The sequence below is a fragment of the Propithecus coquereli genome, unplaced genomic scaffold, assembly GCF_000956105.1.
Source record: "Propithecus coquereli isolate 6110/MARCELLA unplaced genomic scaffold, Pcoq_1.0 Scaffold23, whole genome shotgun sequence".
In the NCBI taxonomy this organism is placed as follows: Eukaryota; Metazoa; Chordata; class Mammalia; order Primates; family Indriidae; genus Propithecus; species Propithecus coquereli.
In genome coordinates this window covers 4,419,665-4,438,304 of record NW_012147841.1, presented here as the reverse complement: position 1 = coordinate 4,438,304, position 18,640 = coordinate 4,419,665, and the positions used below count along the sequence as shown (strand labels likewise).

Below are 18,640 nucleotides of genomic sequence, written 5' to 3'. Positions count from 1 at the left end.
GCTGTGTGAAATAGAGGAAGAATTTGCTGACCTTTAAAATATATATAAAATGAATAACTCTCTGCAATCAGAAAGGCTGGGAAAATTAGTAGGTCAGTTAGTTCTTTGAAATTTTCATTTATCTTAGTCTTATGGACTTTTTCATGAGTATCTTATTGTTTGGACTCAGTGAAAAAAATTGATTGAAGAAATGGAGGATAGGAAGAAACATAAATGAAATACTTAATAGAAAGAAATGACAAAATATGATTAGAAAATGGTTCAAAGAAATTTCAAGAAAATTTTCCTGGATTCTACCAGAGCCAGTTGAAGTGGCTTGGAGATATAGTATAGTAGCAGTATCTCTTTACCAGATAAATTAAATACTTATTTTTAAGACTATATAACAACAAATTATTAATAATGATAGTGTATACATAGCACTGCATGTGCCAGGCAGTGTGTCTGAGCTCTGTTTTTTGTGTAAATCATTAAATCCTCACATCAGCTATTTGAGTAGGCACTCAAATTTGAGTAGTTACTCTTAATGTGACTATTTCACAGATGGTGAGACTGAGACACAGAGATTCAATTAATTTGTCCAACGATAAACACACAGCTCCTAAATGATTGAGCTGGCATTCCAGCCCAGGCAGTTGACTCCAGTTGACTCTTAACCGCTTCATTTACTGAAATTCATACCAAAAAAGAGACATTAAAGACTTAGAGGTGGAAACACAGGTGAAATGACCTGTAGCACAGCCTAGGTATAAAAAGAAGACAACCTTTTTTTGAATCACATAGATCCTTTTAAGAGTAAGATATATTTAAGAATAAGACAAAAGTTGTATCTTTCTCTCCCCAGAAATACAAACATACATTTAAAAATTAGCATATGATTTGAGGGTTTACATATTCTTTCATGCATCTCCAATTAAGAATCCCTCATTTAAATACATTTTAAAAAGGAGAAGGTCGATCAAATTGCAGTGGCTAATCAGTTCTGTGAAACAGTTTGAAAACTTTGGGTATAATGAAAAGAGAAATGGATTAGAGATAAGGAGAATCTCCTTTATTTCAAAGACTTCCATTAACTTGCTTTGGTCAAGTTAAGTCACTACTATTGGACTTAGGTTTTTCACCTATTAATATAGGAACTTCGGGTAAATTATATTTGAGGGTTTTTTTCTATTAAAAAATTCTATAATTCTCACATTGGAAAACTAATGTAATTCAGTAACGTGAATAATATCAACAATATCCTATAGGGGTAAAGTGCTTTTGGTTTATAAAGTGTTCTTCCATGGCTTGCTCTTTACTTTATTTAAGTGATATGGGATTTTACCTTTAAGAGCTATAGTAATAGATACGTATTTAAATAATTTTAGATATTATTTAAAATATTTCCTTTCTCTTTCCATTACTTTGGGTTATATTATATTTTGAAATATATTTTCATTTTTAAACACTAATTTTATTCAACTTTATGTTTTTGATTATCTTGACTAAGAAAAAAGGAATTTGGTTTTTGATGTTTCTTTTTTGCTTTTAGTCAGCAAGTCATATTGCTTCTAATCCAAAAGCAAGTGCAAAAACGAAAAAGGACAACATGAAATATGCTAGTTGGGCAGCTAGTCAAATAAACAGAGCTTATCAGGTTAGTATTGATAATTTGTTATCACATAGGTCAGTTAATATATTTCTTAGTTATTTTCATTCCTACAAACTACAGTCACATGTCTAGCATTGGACTTTCATGCTTTAGGGCCTTTATCAAATGTGATTTATTTGTGTAGAATTAATTTATAGTTTTAGGACCACTTTTTTTTTTTTTTTCCCAAAAGAAATCTATTAATATTATTGTATCATAATTAGCCTTACTATCTGGAAATCTCAGTGTTTCTGCATTTTTCAAATGTAAAGTAATTCTAAAAATCTAGAAAAGATAAATAAATTGCATGATACATTTCAGAAGCAGGTTGGCTAGGTGGGAGTATTATTAATCCTAGGTATCTCAAGAAATAGAAAAGCATAGAAGTAAACTAATCAAACTATATAGCAAAGTTTGTGCAGTTTGCTTATACTTCAGATCTTACATCGAAACTTCTCCATTCACTTCTTAGTTTTCTGAAGCTTGTCCCTAAGGAGATTTTTCAGGAAATTTTTCATGGGAAATTTGCTCATGGAAAACATATCCTCTTACATCTTGCATGTTTATAACTATTTGTCTATAACCTTTATATTTAAAAGACAATTTGGCTATATGCACTTTGGCTTAAACTTTACTCATCTTAAATATGTTGTTCCATTGTTTTTTAGGATAAAATATTGCTGTCAAGAAGTCTGATGCCATCCTGATTTTCTTTTTCTCATAAGTGACTTAGACTCTTTGGTTACCCAAACAAATTTTTTCTTTATCTATTAAATCCAGTAGTCTTACTATATAATAGGTTTTATTGATTATTCTTGAGTTAGGTGTCCCAAATACACAATACACCCATTTAGTATGTGGATATAGTCCTCTCAAGTGAGAAAAGTTGCTTTTATAATTATTTTTTTTCATTGTTTGCCTAAGTTTTCTTTTTCAGGGCTCCAATTATATTGTATACTTATAATTTCCTTTTCCTATGTCCTCTATTCATTTTCTTTCCATTTCTGTCATCTTCTGTATTTTATTTTATTCTTTTTTTCTCCATAATAATTTTTGATGGAGTAGGTTCATGTTCTTTTTCTTGTTCTAGGTATTTTTCCTGGACTATTAGGAGGAGATGGTATGGAGTGGGAGAAGTTGGAGATAGGATAGGGTAGCTTACCCAACTTGACTTTTTAGTGACTTGCTTCTTTTTGTTACTGAGAACTCAGATATGACCTGTCTGTATATCTAGTCTTTTTCAGAACTAAGTCTTACTCAGAAAGATTTTCTGGCCCCAGCCCTATGTTGTACCTCTAGAGCTCTAAAGATCTTGAATTCTGAGGTGTTGCTCTAAGCTTTAAATCTTTATGTACACATTATTGTTATGGTGTTTTTGTTTTTCATTTTGTTTTCTTCTAGGTTTACTGCCTTTGGCCATCACTTCCTTCCTCATCCTCCCTTATCTGAACCATCTTTCCCTCCAGAGTTTCTTCCCTATTCAATTGGGTTTTAGTTTCCAATAATTTTCCTTCAGGGTGTGAGGTTTTGTCTTTCTGGAAGAGAATGTTTTCTGGATATTTCAGAAATTTTGAGGTATTAGATGGTTAGATTTGTTTCATTTACGTTTGCATGCAGTTTTTACATTTCTCTTTGTTTTGGAGCCTATGAAGACTTTCTCAGTTTTGTAGGCTTTTTGCAGATTTATCAACTAAGATCCTTTTGTTTGAGGGATTAAGTATTAGTTCATTTTTTTTTTTTATTTTTGGTTTCTTGCAGAGTAGTGTAGGTAGTGCACTATTATATCCTGTTGCTCCTACCAAACAGCTATTGAACTTTTGTAGGTCCTGCTATTGGTGACATAATCACATTCTAGGATTTTAGAAAATTACTTACCTAGTTTTTTTTGAAGATATCAGCTGTAGGCTTGTTTTCTGTTATGTTGGTTTTGGTGCTGTTTTCTGTTTTGTTTTTGTACTCCTTGTTGGAGAAGATTGGGGAGATTAAAAATATTTAGTGCCCCCACAATCACATCATTGAAAGTCACCTTTGTGTATTTTTGTTATCTATTATAGAGCATGTTAGTTCTGTTGGCATATTGTAAGCCAGAATATTTAGAAGTATTAGCTAGGCTTTGCTTCTTAAAATGCAGTTTGGGATAGCTGAGATCTGTAATGGGGTTCCGCATAGAGTAGAATTGGCGGGGGGTGTGAATGAAAGATAAGTTTTGTATAACATAATACTAATGGTATGCACATTGCATCATTGGTTTTAAAATATTTATGAGAAACAACTAGCTGCTCAGATTGTGCTTTTTTTGACGTATTATGACTATTTTTATTAAGTTATAACATACACAGAAGAAAGAACCGAAGTTATAAATGTGCATTTTAATGAATAATACAAGATAAGTGTATCCAGGCTAATAAATATGATATAAATATAATGTCCCCTAATCCTCTTGGTACGTCTCGTCAATGTCTACTCGTATCTTCCTCAAGAGTACCGACCCTGTAGTTTATGGAATCATATGGTATCTATGTATTTTTGTCTGGCATATTTCACTCACTATTAGCTTATGAGATTGATCCTTGTATAATGTCTATAGTTCATTCATTTTCATTGTACTGTAGTCTATTGTATGAACATATTACAATTTAGTCAGTTGTTGAGCATTTGTATTATTTCCTATTTGGGGCTATTGTGAATAATGCTACACTGAATATTGCCATATAGGTCTTTTGCTATACACGTACATGCACTTCAGATGAGCATATACCTTTGAGTGGAAATACTGGGGCATAGAATGTGTGTATATTTAACTTTAGTAGATAAAGGCAAATCAGTTCTGTACTCCCAACAGCATTATTTGAGATTTCTAATAGTTCCACTTCTTCCTCAACACTTGTTTCTGTCAGTCTTTGTCGTTACAGCTATTCCGGTGTTGGTGTGTTGGCATTTCATTGATGTTTTATTGTTTTATTTTGCTTGTCCTTGATGAGTGAGTTTGAACACTTCCATGTGTTTATTCGTCATTTGGATATCCTCTTTCATGAACTCTCTCTTTCTCATTGGTTTGTATGACTCTTATTTTTTAAGTTTTCTAGTTAAGAGCTCTTTTTTTTGTTATATGTGTAGCAAATATCTCTTAACTCCTTACTTGCTTCTACTGTCACTTGATTTTGATGAATAGAGGTTCTGAAGTTAAATGGGTTCAGATTTATCAGTCATTTTCTTTATGGTTTGTGTTTTTTGTATTCTGTTTAAGAAATCTTTTCCTACTCCATGATCATAAAGACAATCTCGTGTCTTTAGAATTTCCATTCTTTTTCTTTTCAGACTGTCAGTAATGCATTTGGAATTGATTTTTATGTATGATGTGAAGTAGGGGTCAATTTCTCCCCATGTGGATATCCAGTGTTTCTGTCCCTCTCTGTATTCTATCATAAGCCCTGTTCCATGGAAGCTAATTCAATGTAGTAGTTCAGAGGAGATCACAGATGCTAGATCCATATTATCTGGAATCAAAATTTGGTTCTGATACGCAATCTGGATAAATTACATAACTTCTTACATGGGGCCTAGCTTTTCTTCTGCAGGACAGACATAATAAAATTATTCTGTGAATTAAAAGAGTTAAGGCGTAATTTTCACCAAATCACAGTAATATATGTTACATTGTGTTTATTAATCACGTGCTGTATGGTTATTATGCCTGCTCTGATCCTTGCAATAATAACAACAATCATTATAATAGCAAACATTTATAAAGAATTTATTATGAACTTGGCACTTTTCCTGTTTTAGACGTGAGCAATTTAAAGCGTGGAAAGATTAAATAACTTTCCCAAGGTGGCACAGCTGGTTATTGACAAACCTGTTTTCAAACCCAGGCAGTCTGACTCCAGAGTTGGTACTCTTAAGGGTCACAGTACACTGCCTCTATAAAGATATGTCAGGTATAAGTGTATCTTAAGCTGTCATTATAGTGTCTAACTCCCTCCTCAATTATTTTCTTACATAAACAACTGATATCCTACCCCCATATGTTTCTCTTCATTTCAGACTGAAATCTCTCAATAGTAACTGACCTCAAGAGTTTTGTTTTGTTTGCTTTTTTTTCTCCCCATCTCTTCAGTGATACAAGGCCCCCTTGATTAGATCTCTAGGCAAACACGTCCTTCCCTGACTTACGAGATGCACTTTACCACTAGACTTGAAACCATCATTTCAGTATTTTAAGCCATTGTTCATAGAATCAAATCCTGTTCTTTGATAACATTTGCCCTCCCTACCGTTCTCTTTCTCTTTTTTTGGTATGTTTTTAGATCCATTTCCTTTTCATAAAGTCTTATTTGATAAAGACTCAATGTTTTTGGAAAGAGCTCTGGTAGCATCACTTGTGCTCTTCAGTCTTTTGAGTTTGGCATCGTAAACTCCATAATACCCAGCAATGTTTTCCACATCTTTGTTGAAGGTGTGATTTGCCTTTTCTTTATTCCTTAGGAAAGGATAATACAAGGAATTTTTCTCAACAGTTTCTCATTCATTTTGGTTATGACTCCAGGAAGATAATATACCTCTCAGTTGGTCATGCTAGGTTTCTGTATAACAACTTTTAATACCTCTCAACTGGGAATCACCTCTCATGCAAAATTTATTTTTATTTCTTGATACCAGTAAAAGGTTTAGAATGAAATCTCTTGATGCTTTTGAAGCATTTGTATTCTCTGCTTTCTCTACAGAGGTTCTAACTTAGTGGTTTAAAATACCAATTTATTTTCTTATGATTCTGTTGGTAGGCAGTTTGGCTTGAGATCAGTTGAGTAATTCCACTAGTGTCGTCTGGGCTCACTCATGTTTCTGCGGTATGCTGGTGGTCAATGGCCTCACTTAAACAACAGCTTGACAGTTGGCCTTCTGTCAGCTGGGGGTGCTGGGCCTTGTGTCTCTCATTCAGCAGTCTAACTTGGACTTATTCACATGATGATCTCAGGGTTCCAAGAGTAGCACACAGGCAAACTCCAATGTACACATGCTTTTTAAGCATATACTTGTATCACATTTTACTATTATCCCAGTGGCCAAAGCAAGTCACATAGTCAACCCAGATTCAAGGGATGTAATACTTCACCTCTCAATGGGAAGAGAAAAATGTGGTCATCTGGCAATTTATTACACTATTGTATAACTCCATAAGTCCTATCCTTTTGTTTTAGTTTATTTTTATCCATTTTATTGAAGTATAATTTACGTGCAGTAAAATACACACCTTTGTACAGTTTGAGTTTTGACAAAAGTATACACCCCTCTCACCATCACCCCACCGAAGATATGCAGCATTTCCATCATCCTAGAAAATTTCCTTCTGCTACTTTGTGGTCAATCCCCACCCCCTTCACTGGGAGGCAGGCAAGCACTGATTTGATTTTTATCACCAAACTTTAGTTTGCCTGTCCTGGAACTTTATATAAATGAGATCATAGGTTATATGCTCTTGTGTGTCTGATTCTTTCACTAAGCATGATATTTCTGAGATTTATTCATCTACCATTCCATTTCACTTATCCTGTTACTTTCTCTATCCATATTATTTTCCACAAATTATGTGAAGGTAAACTTTAGCCCAGTGCATTGCAGTTATTACAGTATCATTAACCTCTGAAATTGATAAGCAAGCTTTTATTATTTGACTGTTTTTGTGTTCTCTCTGGTGACTTTTCTTTTAGCTCTAACAGAATTATGAAAGAAGAATTTACTTAAGCAAAAGCTAACTGTATGAAAACAAAAATACAGAATTTGTGAATAATATAGAAAAGTACAACTTTCAGAGATTGACATTTTTTTTAATTAGGTAAATCTCTGGGATCTAATTGAGAACTTCATGACTCATATCTAAGCATATAAGCTAGTATAAAGTATATAATAAATATTCCTTATGTTACTTTTCTAGATGTATTTATAAATTGGAGACAGTTAGGTTTTAAGAACTGCTTTTCTTTCTTTGTTTCCACTTAATAATGAAACAGAATATGGCTTCTACTTGCTCTTCAGTTAGGTAATTGGTTTAGCATGTTCAGTAGAGGCAGGCGCATTTGATTAATGCTCATGAAAAATTTTAATGTGAACCTACTCACAATAATTTTCCAGATAAATGCTTCTTTGGTACACTGTTAAATCCATCTGTGCTAGTGATCCATATGTTATTTATGATTGCAGTTGTGATTGTGTTAGTATCCTTTTGGGAAATAGAAAATTAAATCATGATTTGAGGAAAAATGTGATTCCAACTTAATCAGTTAAATTACCATATAATTCTGGAATAGACAAAATAATTGCATGTCAGGTAAAATTTGAAGTGATGGATTTATATTTCCAACTTCCTTTTTATTTGTTCTGACACAAGGAAATTAGTTTGGTTTATTCTAAATTACGCTGCTTGTCAGTAGTGTTGACACCATCTTAGGAGATTTTTTTGAATTAGCTAATTTTTAAAAATTGCACTCCGTATTATTTTTATTATGTTTAAGTACAAACCAAAAAAAAATGCTATATTTTAAGATATGACTTTAGTGCTACAAAGTTTTTCATTTTTACTTTGCTATTTAAAAACATTAGAATAAATATTACTATGTGGTGTCCTATTTTGTACCCCTCCCCCAACCCATCAAAGATTTTTTCAGAATTAAACCTTTAAGTATCTGATTAGGACCATTCCTGTTTACCTTGGGTAGGCAGTGGTGAAAGAAAAGGCTTTCTGTTCTTGGTAAATCCTTGTGAAAGTGAATTTATCAACTGGATAATAGAAGTAATAAGCATGCTGCACATCCTTCACTCCCTAAGGGAAATTATGAAAAGACAAAGGTTTAAATGTGTTATTGCTGTTACCGTGTTTTGTAATTATAACATATTTTTAACATTTGAATTACTTAAATTACTGATGCCTTATGAAAGGCAAGGTGATCTTGATTTTTGTAAGCTTTTCTTCTTCTCTGGCATTTCCTCCAGAAACACCCGTTATTTACTCTGTCAATTCAAGATTCAACCACAGAAGCTAATGGTTTAGGTTAGGAAGTAAGGGAATCATAATGTTAAGCTGTAGCCAGAGGGGTCAGAGGCAGGTTACCAATTCCTGGACCCTATGGCTTCTATGATGTTACCTGTGCTTGATCACTTGATCTTTCTGAACAGGTCATGAGAAGTTTGCCAAATTAAGTTAATTACAAAAGAGAAGAAACACTTCATAAATCAAGTACTAAGTACTTAAGACAGAATTGCTGTTCGAAGGAATGATAAGTCACTTGAAAATGTATTGAGTGGTTAGATGTTAACTTAAAAATACTAGATGTTTCTAATACCACATTTTAATCACTACTTTAACAAGGGAGAAAACAGATAATATAGATGTAATAAACTTCCCCCCACCCACACAAGGAACACTTATCTAATAAATCTGTTGTGTTAAATCCGACTGATAAATGATGGGAATTGTCAGTCCAGTGAGAAAACTCATTTTGAAATCAGCATGGGGTATTCAACAGTGTTTCCCCCACTGATTATGTGTACTATATTGAACTTAATATGCCATGAATTTTCTTTTAAATATACAAAGATAGTATATATTTTGTGTATATACTTGCACATTATATTTTGTTTTCATTGTAAAGTTCAGTCCCAGTTTAGTTTTATAAAGCAAATTATAAGGTTGCATACTTTAAAACATGTTTATATCATTTTAATATGTGGCATTGTTTTGTTTTGTTTTTACTCATCCAGGTTCTAGAGCATAGAATTTTACTTGACAGCTCTTTGCAGAACCATAATATCATTAGGCAGCAATAAATCTGGAAACCTAAAAATATTATGACCTACTTTAAATAATTTTAGAGATTATTTGCAACTTTAAAATATTTTTTAAAAAGTATTTTCATTTATATTATATCTTCATTTGAAATTTTAAAAATCTGTTTAGAGACCAGATAAGTAGAAATGATTTACATTCCTACATAAATATGTTAAATTTCATTTAAAAATTATACTTTTTATTTCATAAATGTTTTCAGGTTAGAATAGGATAGTTTTAAAATCAAATCTATAAATTTATAGGTTATTATATCACTTAAATTGGCCAAGTATGCAGTGAAATCTTTGTATACTTCAAATGAAGATGAAATCTTAATAAAATTGTCCTTAAAACCCAAATTTATTCTTATCGAAACAAAAGAACTTAACTTGATTTCATGCTAGTGATAAAATAGTTAATGTTAAGTTTCATTACAATGTGAGGGTAAGATTGTGATTTTGAACCTGCCACTGAAATTGAGCCTAATTGAGCTTTTTTTTTTTTTTTTTTTTTTTTAATTAGTTTGCAGGTCGAAGTAAGAAGGAAACCAAATACTCTCTTAAGGCAGTCGAAGACATGTTGGAAACATTGCAGATCACCCAGTCTTAAGGTTTCAAAAACTCTTTGACGTTAGATTTCACAACTGCACAATTGAACTTAATGGCCTGTGACTTATTTAATAAATGCCCTGTGCTATTTATATACTACAGTAATTTTCTGTTAAGAAGGCAGTTGTAAAGAATGTGTTTATATAAACCTAAAAATGCCTTTTAACTGCTAAGCAGAAAGATGGGGGAAATCCATGGAAGAGAGATTTAAGACTTATTGATTGTACATCAGTCTCTTCATATCACACACACACACATATATAAAATATAATAACTCTGATGTAGAAATAACCTTGTTAAATAAACCATGATGATTTATTAAACTTGCATATGAAGATTCTAGCTCCATTTTGTTGTATTCATAATGAATATATTGTTTTAGAACTCAGTTTCTTTCTCACTGGTGATAGGAAATACCCAGGATACGTAGCTGACAGAAGCAAATTATTTTGACTTTCTTTGTATTGTCAGGTTGGATTTTGCTCTGGATTCCAGTGGGCTATTTGAATTGTTTTATCTGCTATAATGTTATTCTGATAAATCTTGCTTAAAATATGTCATTCTCCAAAGTTATGCAATATCTCTTTGTAAAATTTTTGTTTTGACATAGGACATAATTGAGATTTTTACCTATAAAATGCCTTAAGGTTAATTTGCGTTATAACACTTAAAATTTAACCTTTATGCAAGTTATATTTATTGAACCTTTTAATGGTAAAGTACATAAAGGAATATTTAAGGATCATAGAGAGTGGGGATTAAAGGAGTTGTAGTGGCTGATTTATTTTCAATTTTGGAAAAAGTGAAAAAATCTAAACTGGCTTTAGAGACAAATTATTACAATTCTCATATCCGATCACCTCTTTCATTATAATTGGTATTTCTTACTATTTTTCTCTTTTCATAATAATCATTATGCTATCTTCAACAATATTTTGCATGTTTCAATAGAATAGAAAGGTCTTGGAAAGTTAAACATTATTTAGACACAAATTAATTTTTAAAACAGGCAATTGTTCATTCAGGGAAAATATTTATTGTTAGTATTGATTTGTTTTGTATATATAAATTTATTTTTATTAACAATACAAAGAGGCTTGTGCAGATTTGTCTTTGCTGCATTGGGCAAGTGGGGGATTGTGAGGAGTTGACAATCTGCAAGTCTTCAGAAAGAAAACTGTTGTCAATATCAGCATCTTTTAACCATATGAATGATTCTTACTATTAGTAAATTATTTTCCGTATCTAGTCAAATCTTTCATTTTACAGTTTTTTATTTTTCTGCTGTGAGTATCAGTATCGAGCAGCTGATTAATATCTTCTGTGAAATAACTCCTCTCATGTGAAAGTAATTCTTCACTCATCTTTGTTACCACAACAATATACTGTTTCTGGGCATGAAATTAGTAACTGCATTTTCAACATAATCAGCCATTTCAAATTTATGCTTTCTTTAAAGAAAATAGTGCCTGCATATTGTCCCACTATCTTTTCCCTCTCTAACCTCCTCCCCATTAATCACTAAATTAGTGTTTACTTTAGCAATTATATTTGTGTAGTAAGTAATTCAGTGCCTTCTGTAGCTGCCTGCCTTAGTTTCTTTCGCTTTTTAAAAAATTTTTAATAACTTCTTGCCAGAAATTTTTATTTGTTAAGCATATTGTCAATGTGCAATGATTTATAAACTTCAACTTAAATGTACTGGTGATCCCATTGTGGCAGACAGTTGCCCACCCAACTGCGATTACCTCTATTTTTCCTTCCTTAACAGTATCCTATTTTGATCAGATAGTGGCAAACATCCCTTTTCCTCAAAGAGATTAGGACCTCACCCCAGCCCCAGAGGCTGCATCTTCATTGATCTGAAACAGAAGTGGTGGTTTCATTTCTTAGGGTCTGATTAGTCCGAGGCAGAACTTTTTGCAGTGAAAGAGTTAAACTATATGTGCTGTCCAGTGTAATAGCCACTAGCCTTTTGTGGCTATTGAGCACTTGAAATATGGCTGATGCAACTGAAAATTTTAATTTTTAATGTTTTAAAATTAAAATAGCCACATGTAACTGGTGGCTACGTATTAGACAACATAGATCTAACATGTGGAATATGACAGAGTTAGGCCGATGAAATGAACAGAAGCCTGCTGGGAAGGACTTTCCTTTCAATTTAAAAAGTGAAAGCTTCATAAGGTGACACTGTTTGCCCTTTTCTCCTCTTTCTGGCCATCTTGAATGCCAACAAGATACCTAGAGGTGTGGCATCATTTTCAACCATGAAATGGCAAATGTGAGAATGAAGGTTACATTTCAAAGATAGAGCTGAAGAAGGATTAGAGAGGAACCTGGGTCCCTGATGTCATTGTTGAACGCTCAAACCAACATGGGCAATTGCCAACCTCTGCACTTATTATTACGTGAGAAAAATAAACTGTTTATTTAAGACTTTCCTATTACTGTAGCCATGTTTTTTTGTTTGTTTGGTTTTGGTTTTGGTTTATTTGAGACAGGGTCTCACTCTGTTGCCCGGGCTAGAGTGCAACGGTGTTGTCATAGCTCACTGCAACTTCAAACTCCTGGGATTAAGCAATCCTCTTCCCTCAGCGTCCTGAATAGTTGGTACTACAGGCACTACCACCACACCCTGCTAATTTCTTTATTTTTTGTAGAGACACTGTGTTGCTCAGGCTGGTCTCAAACTCCTGGCCTCAAGCGATCCTCCGGCCTTGGCCTGCCAAAGTGCTAGGATTACATGCGTGAGCCACCACACCTAGCCCATGTATGTTTCTGACTAATATGTCCATCATTCAACTTTATTTTAACATGTAAAACTCATATTGTAAGCATGTCCCAAATGCTATTTTAGAATTTAATCATTTATTGATAAAACAAGCAGATAATTACATATAACAAAAGAAGTAATATCGTATTGCAGCCTAGCACTTAGCATTCTAAGTCAATAAAGGTGAAAAAGAGGTGTATTTACACAGCTTTAACCATAACAGTAATATTAATTTGGGGACAGAGGAGAATGTAGAAAAAAATAGAAAGGGAAGACCAATGTTTCGGTATGCAGCAAGCATACAATTCAACTTTTTATTGGCAAATATTTCAAAGAATCTTTCCCTTCCAATACCACAGCCCACTTAATCTCAAAGTAACTTCATGTTACTTCATTTCATTTACAAGGGACTTTGGAGATGATTTACTTGTATTCCATTTTAAGATGAGGAATCTGAGGTTCAGGAAAATTAACCTGTGACAGAACAGAATCTAGGACCCAGGATGTCAGGGATTCCCAAGTGAGTGCTCTTTCTAGTAATCTCTGATACATAAGTCTATCCTGTGATATGTTGTTCCTACCCATTTTAGAGTGACAAAAATAAGAGCCATATATATATAGGGGTCATAGCTTGTTAGCAGAAGGAGAATTAGAATTCAGATTTTTGGATTTTTAAAACAATTTTTTAATCGAATAAAAAAGTCAAAATTTTATTTTAAGTTGAATTTAAATTCAATTACCTATTTAAGATGTGATTTTATGTAATAGTCAATATGAGAATTATTTCAAAATATTTACAACTATTTCAAACCTCTTTCGCATTGAACCTTTCATGTCACTTACAGCAAGTAACTTCTTGTTTTGGGCTAAATTATGTTCCTCTAAAACTCTTATGTTGAAATCTTGACTCTCAGTACTTAAGAATGTAATCAGGTAGGTTCTTTAATGAGGCAATTCAATTAAAATGAGGTCATTAAGGTGGCCCTAATCCCCTGTAACTGGTGTTCTTACAAGAAGGTGAGATGAGGACACAGACACTCAGGAAAGACCATGCAAAGACACAGAGAGAAGATGGCCAGCTATAACCCAAGGAGAGGGTCCTCAGAAGAAAGCAGTCATGGTGATAAGTTGATCTCAAACTTCTAGCCTCTACAACTGTGAAGAAACAAATTTTTGTTGTTTAAGACACCTATTCTTTGGTATTGTTGTGGCAGTCCTTGCAAACCAATACACCTCTCTTACTGTTTCAAAGGGAAAAGAGAGGTCACCAGGTAAAACACATCCAATATCACACATTCCTATTTCTGTACCCAACTTTCACCTCCTTCTCTTCTCCTACGGAAGAAAGTAGCCTCTCTTCTCTGAGTTATCTCCCACCACTGTCCCCCTCATTTTCTTTTTAGCTATACTTCAGTTTCATGAACTTGCCATTATTCCCATCTGCCACATAGTGTTCTGCTTTCACCAAAACTTCACATCATCCCTTTCTTCACACTGGTTCTTACACTGTTTCTTCATCATCTCTTCTTTCCTTTGAACTAGATTCTTCCTACTAATACTAAACTATGCTCAAGTCACCACCACTTCTTAAAATATCCTCCCTCATTTCCACAAGCCCCCTCCCTCTACTAACCCATTTCTCTTTTTTCACTGCCAGATTTCTTTAGTTGTCTAAACTTGTATCTGTTTTTACCATCTCATTCTTCAAATTCCTCCATTGTTCCTTCAAAATAGTTTAGTTCAATATTACCAATCTAGTGAGTATTCAGAGTCTTTTAAGCCACAGCCACGTCCCATCTATTTTATGTTCTATTATATCTCTCAAATCTATCCATTTCTCTCCATTTTCATTGCCATCATCCAACTCCTGGACTGCTACAGTAGTCTGATAGCTATATTTCCTGCAACCTCCCTTCTCCACTGGAGCAGAATGTGAGTAGACACCACTAATAATGCCATTTTGCTTCCCCTTCCCCAACCCCCTCTGTTAAAACTCTTCTGTTTTCCATTTGTTGGCTCTTAACATAGCCATGAGGTTCTGTATAGTATCAGAACCAAAAGGAGGATTTCCTTGATTGTAAACACTCTCTCTCTCCCTGTCTCTGAATTCAGCTGCACTTAAATTTCATGAAGTTGTTATGCTTCCTCTTTTCACAAATTTTGTACTCATTCCCTCTGTATAGAACAAAGCCTTTCTTGACTCTTCTTTCAGAATACTAGGATAAGGCCCCTTGGTCATACACTTTTTTTTTCTTTTGCCTACTTGTAATTTTTTTATAACATCGTATTTCAAAATACTTTAAGACTCAAGAGAAGATGTAACTATGGTACATTGTCAAACTAGGTAGTTGACATTGCAACAGTACTATTAACTCAGGTACAGACCTTACTCAGATTTTACAATTTTTATATGCCTTTTTCTCTGTTTATGAAATGTTATATGTGTAACCATCACCATAATCAGGATACAGAACTTCACATCACTATAAAGAAACTTCCTCTTGCTACTCCTTAAAGTTACGCCCTCATCCAACCCTAATGCGTGATATCCACTGATTTGTTATCCATAACTATAATTTTGTCACTTAAGAATGTTATTGGAATCATAAAGTATGTAACCCTTCGAGACTGACTTTTTTCACTTAGCTTATTGCCCTTTAGATCCTCAATGTTGTTTGTGTCAGTAGTTTGTTCATTTTCTTACTAAGTAGTAGTCCATTGTATGAATGTACCACAAAATCCATTCATCACGGAAGGACATTTGAGTAGTTTTCAATTTTTGCCTCTTGCAAATAAAGCTCCTGTGAACATATATGTAGTGAGTTTTATATGAATGTAAAATTTGTATTTCTCTAGAATAAATACCTGAAATGTGATTGCTGGGTTATATGGTAAATACATGGTTAACCGTGTTAGAAACTGCCAAACATTTAAACAATAAATAATACCAGTTCTACACAATCTTTCCAGAAAATACAAGAGGGAACACTTCCCAATTCATTATGTGAAGCCAGTATGACCTTGATGCCAAAATAAGAAGATAAGAAAAATACGTTACAATAAAAGAGAACTACAGACCAATACTTTCATAAACAGAGACACAAAATATTAGTAGATTGAATATATAAAAAGAATAATACACCACAACCATGTTGGGTTTATGCAAGTCTGATTCAGTATTTGAAAATCAATGCAATCCATCATATCAGGAAGAAAATTTAAAAAAAAACATTATATCAATTGATATAATCAGAGCAGTGTGGTATTGGTACTGATTGTGTGGTTTAGGTACAGTGATAGACACATAGATCAGTGGAACAGAATAGAGTCCAGAAATAAACCTATACCAGTATGGAAAACTAATTTTTGACAAAGGTACATAAACAATTCAATGGAGGAATTGTAACAATTGAACATCCAACAAATGATGTGGGAACAATTGGAAAGTCATAGCGAAGAAAGAAAAACCTCAACCCAAACCTACCTTACAAAAAATTTAAATGGGTCGTAAGTTTTACTGTAGTCCTTTACGTAGGACTAAAACTCGTAGAAGAAAACAGGAAATCTTGAGCAAGAGTTAAGCCAAGATTCTCCAACTGATAAAAAGTTTCTTAAGCAGTTAAGTTGAATTTTGTCAAAAATAAAAACTTGTTTTGCAAAAGAGCCTGTTAAAGAGGATGAAAAGGCAAGCCATAAACAGAAAATAGTTGCAAACACATATTCAACAGAAGACTCATGTATAAAATATATAAAGAACTTTCAAAATTCATTAGAAAGAGATAACCCAATTAGAAGATGGGCAAAAGACTTCAACAATTTACCAAAGAGGCTGTATGAATGATAAGTAAGCACATGAAAAGATGTTCAGCATGATTAGCTATTAATAGGGAAGTGCAAATTAAAGCTATGAGAAGATACCACTAAATACCTATTAGAGTAGCTAAAATAAAACATGATACTGTGTGCTGATGCTTATGCAGAGTGACTGGCTTTCATACATTGCTAGTAGAAATGTAAAACATTTAACTACTCTGGAAATCAGTTTGTCATACCCTTTTAAATTACAGGTATCATGTGCCTTTCATTTGGAGCATTTATCACTTTAATTATATTTTCAGGTGATTATCTGTCTCCCCCAGTAGATTCTTAAATTCCACAAGGTCAGAGACCCTATCTGTTTTTGTACATGATTGTCTTTCCAGCTTCTAGCATGATGCCTGCATATAGTGCATACTTGAAGAATTAAAAATACTGTGCATAGTTAGGTATAATTTAACCAACCTTGCTTCCAGAGGTAGCTTAACTCTACTTTTTCACTTAGTTCCCTGGTAAAAGAAATTTTAATCAGGAAGTCACTTCAAAAAATCTAGTCTACATCTCATGAGCAACATGGTAACACTGCCAGGGAGATCACATGTGTGCCATGTAAGTGATAGGAAAAAACAATACTTAGCAATTTGACTACTTTGAGAATGTAAGCTGGAGTCGTTCTTAGTAGCCCCAGAATTTTCCCCAACTGTAAGGATATTGTGAATGCTAAGAGAGATTGATGGGCTGTAGAAAGGTCTAGTAGTTAATGGTTCTCAAAGTGTGGTCACTTGGAAACTTATCAGAAATGAAAATTGGTGAGCCCTACCCCAGATCTACTAAATGAGAAACTTGTATGGGGCCCAGCAATTTGTATTTTAACAAGCTTGTCAAGTATTCCTGAGGCCCACTAAAATTTGAGAACCAATGGTGTAGACGAGACTCTATTTGAAAGCAGTGATTGAAAGGAGCAAATGATTCTGTTGTGGAGATTTTCATGTTACTTCCTTTGTTTCTTACATTGTGTTTGTGCTTGGCATTCTTTGAGTTATCCCCTCTTCCACTTTACATCTTTTTCCCTTTTTTTATTCTATTTTTTAACAACCCTATTTTCTTTAGATGTCAATGAAGAACTGAGGTATGCATGTTTGTTTTGCATGTTTAATAGAATATTTTTCTCTTTGAAATTTTAAAATTAGTACACAGATAAAATTATCACTGTTATTTTCTTTTTTAGAATAAAGCTGAATTCATTTGATTTATATTAGTTGTCTTCAACAGCTCTTTCTTTAACTTTGTATTTTTTAAGAGAAGGGGGCAGTCTTAGAAAATGAAATTATGTCTGTATATATACACATACACATATGTTCATATATACATATGCATATATGTAATAAATACATATATTTGTATTTTTGCACCCAATTGTAAAAACCACAATGGGGTATAGAAAGTATGAGCTTTGTATTATAGTGAGAATAGTAGAAGGCAAAAATAATATAAAAGCTTTTATACACATTGTTTCTTAATACAAAAAACGATTAATATGTAAAAAGCTTTCAATGCCCAAAAAGTTAAATTAGAAGCATATTGCTACAAAGTACGTTCAGCCACAAAGGAGGGAATTCCAATATAGTAAATTATATCCCTACTAGTCAATATAAGAGTACTTAAACATCATAAGAACATAAAATTCATTTTCAAGTCGTTAGATCTCTGAAAGATTCTTCTACTACAACAAACTGCAGCCACCAACGATAAACTTGGAGACGTTAATCTTGCAAATAAGTCACTACTGGGGAAACATCTACCTGCGTAAGTCCAAGTAATGATGAATCTTTCCAAATATAGAATTGATTAGTAACTGAAGGAATCTGAGCTCATGCCCAACTAACTTGAGAGATATAATACTAAGCATTTCCTTTCATTGTGGATTCAATTCCTTTTTAGGCAACTTAAATATTGCATGAAAATATGCGTAAGAATTCTGGGAAAGT

General features: G+C 33.3%; 1 protein-coding gene across 1 annotated transcript in view; it reads left to right on the top strand.

Moving 5' to 3' along the window:
• The window catches only part of EMC2 (ER membrane protein complex subunit 2), a 57,004-nt gene extending 46,615 nt beyond the window's left edge, over positions 1-10,389 (top strand). Inside the window, exons 9-10 of the mRNA XM_012645299.1 lie at positions 1,532-1,636; positions 9,975-10,389. Of these exons, the coding sequence (XP_012500753.1) occupies positions 1,532-1,636; positions 9,975-10,061 (192 nt within the window). The 3' untranslated portion in view covers positions 10,062-10,389. The remainder of the gene's footprint in view (positions 1-1,531; positions 1,637-9,974) is intronic.
• The last annotated feature ends 8,251 nt before the right edge of the window (positions 10,390-18,640 follow it).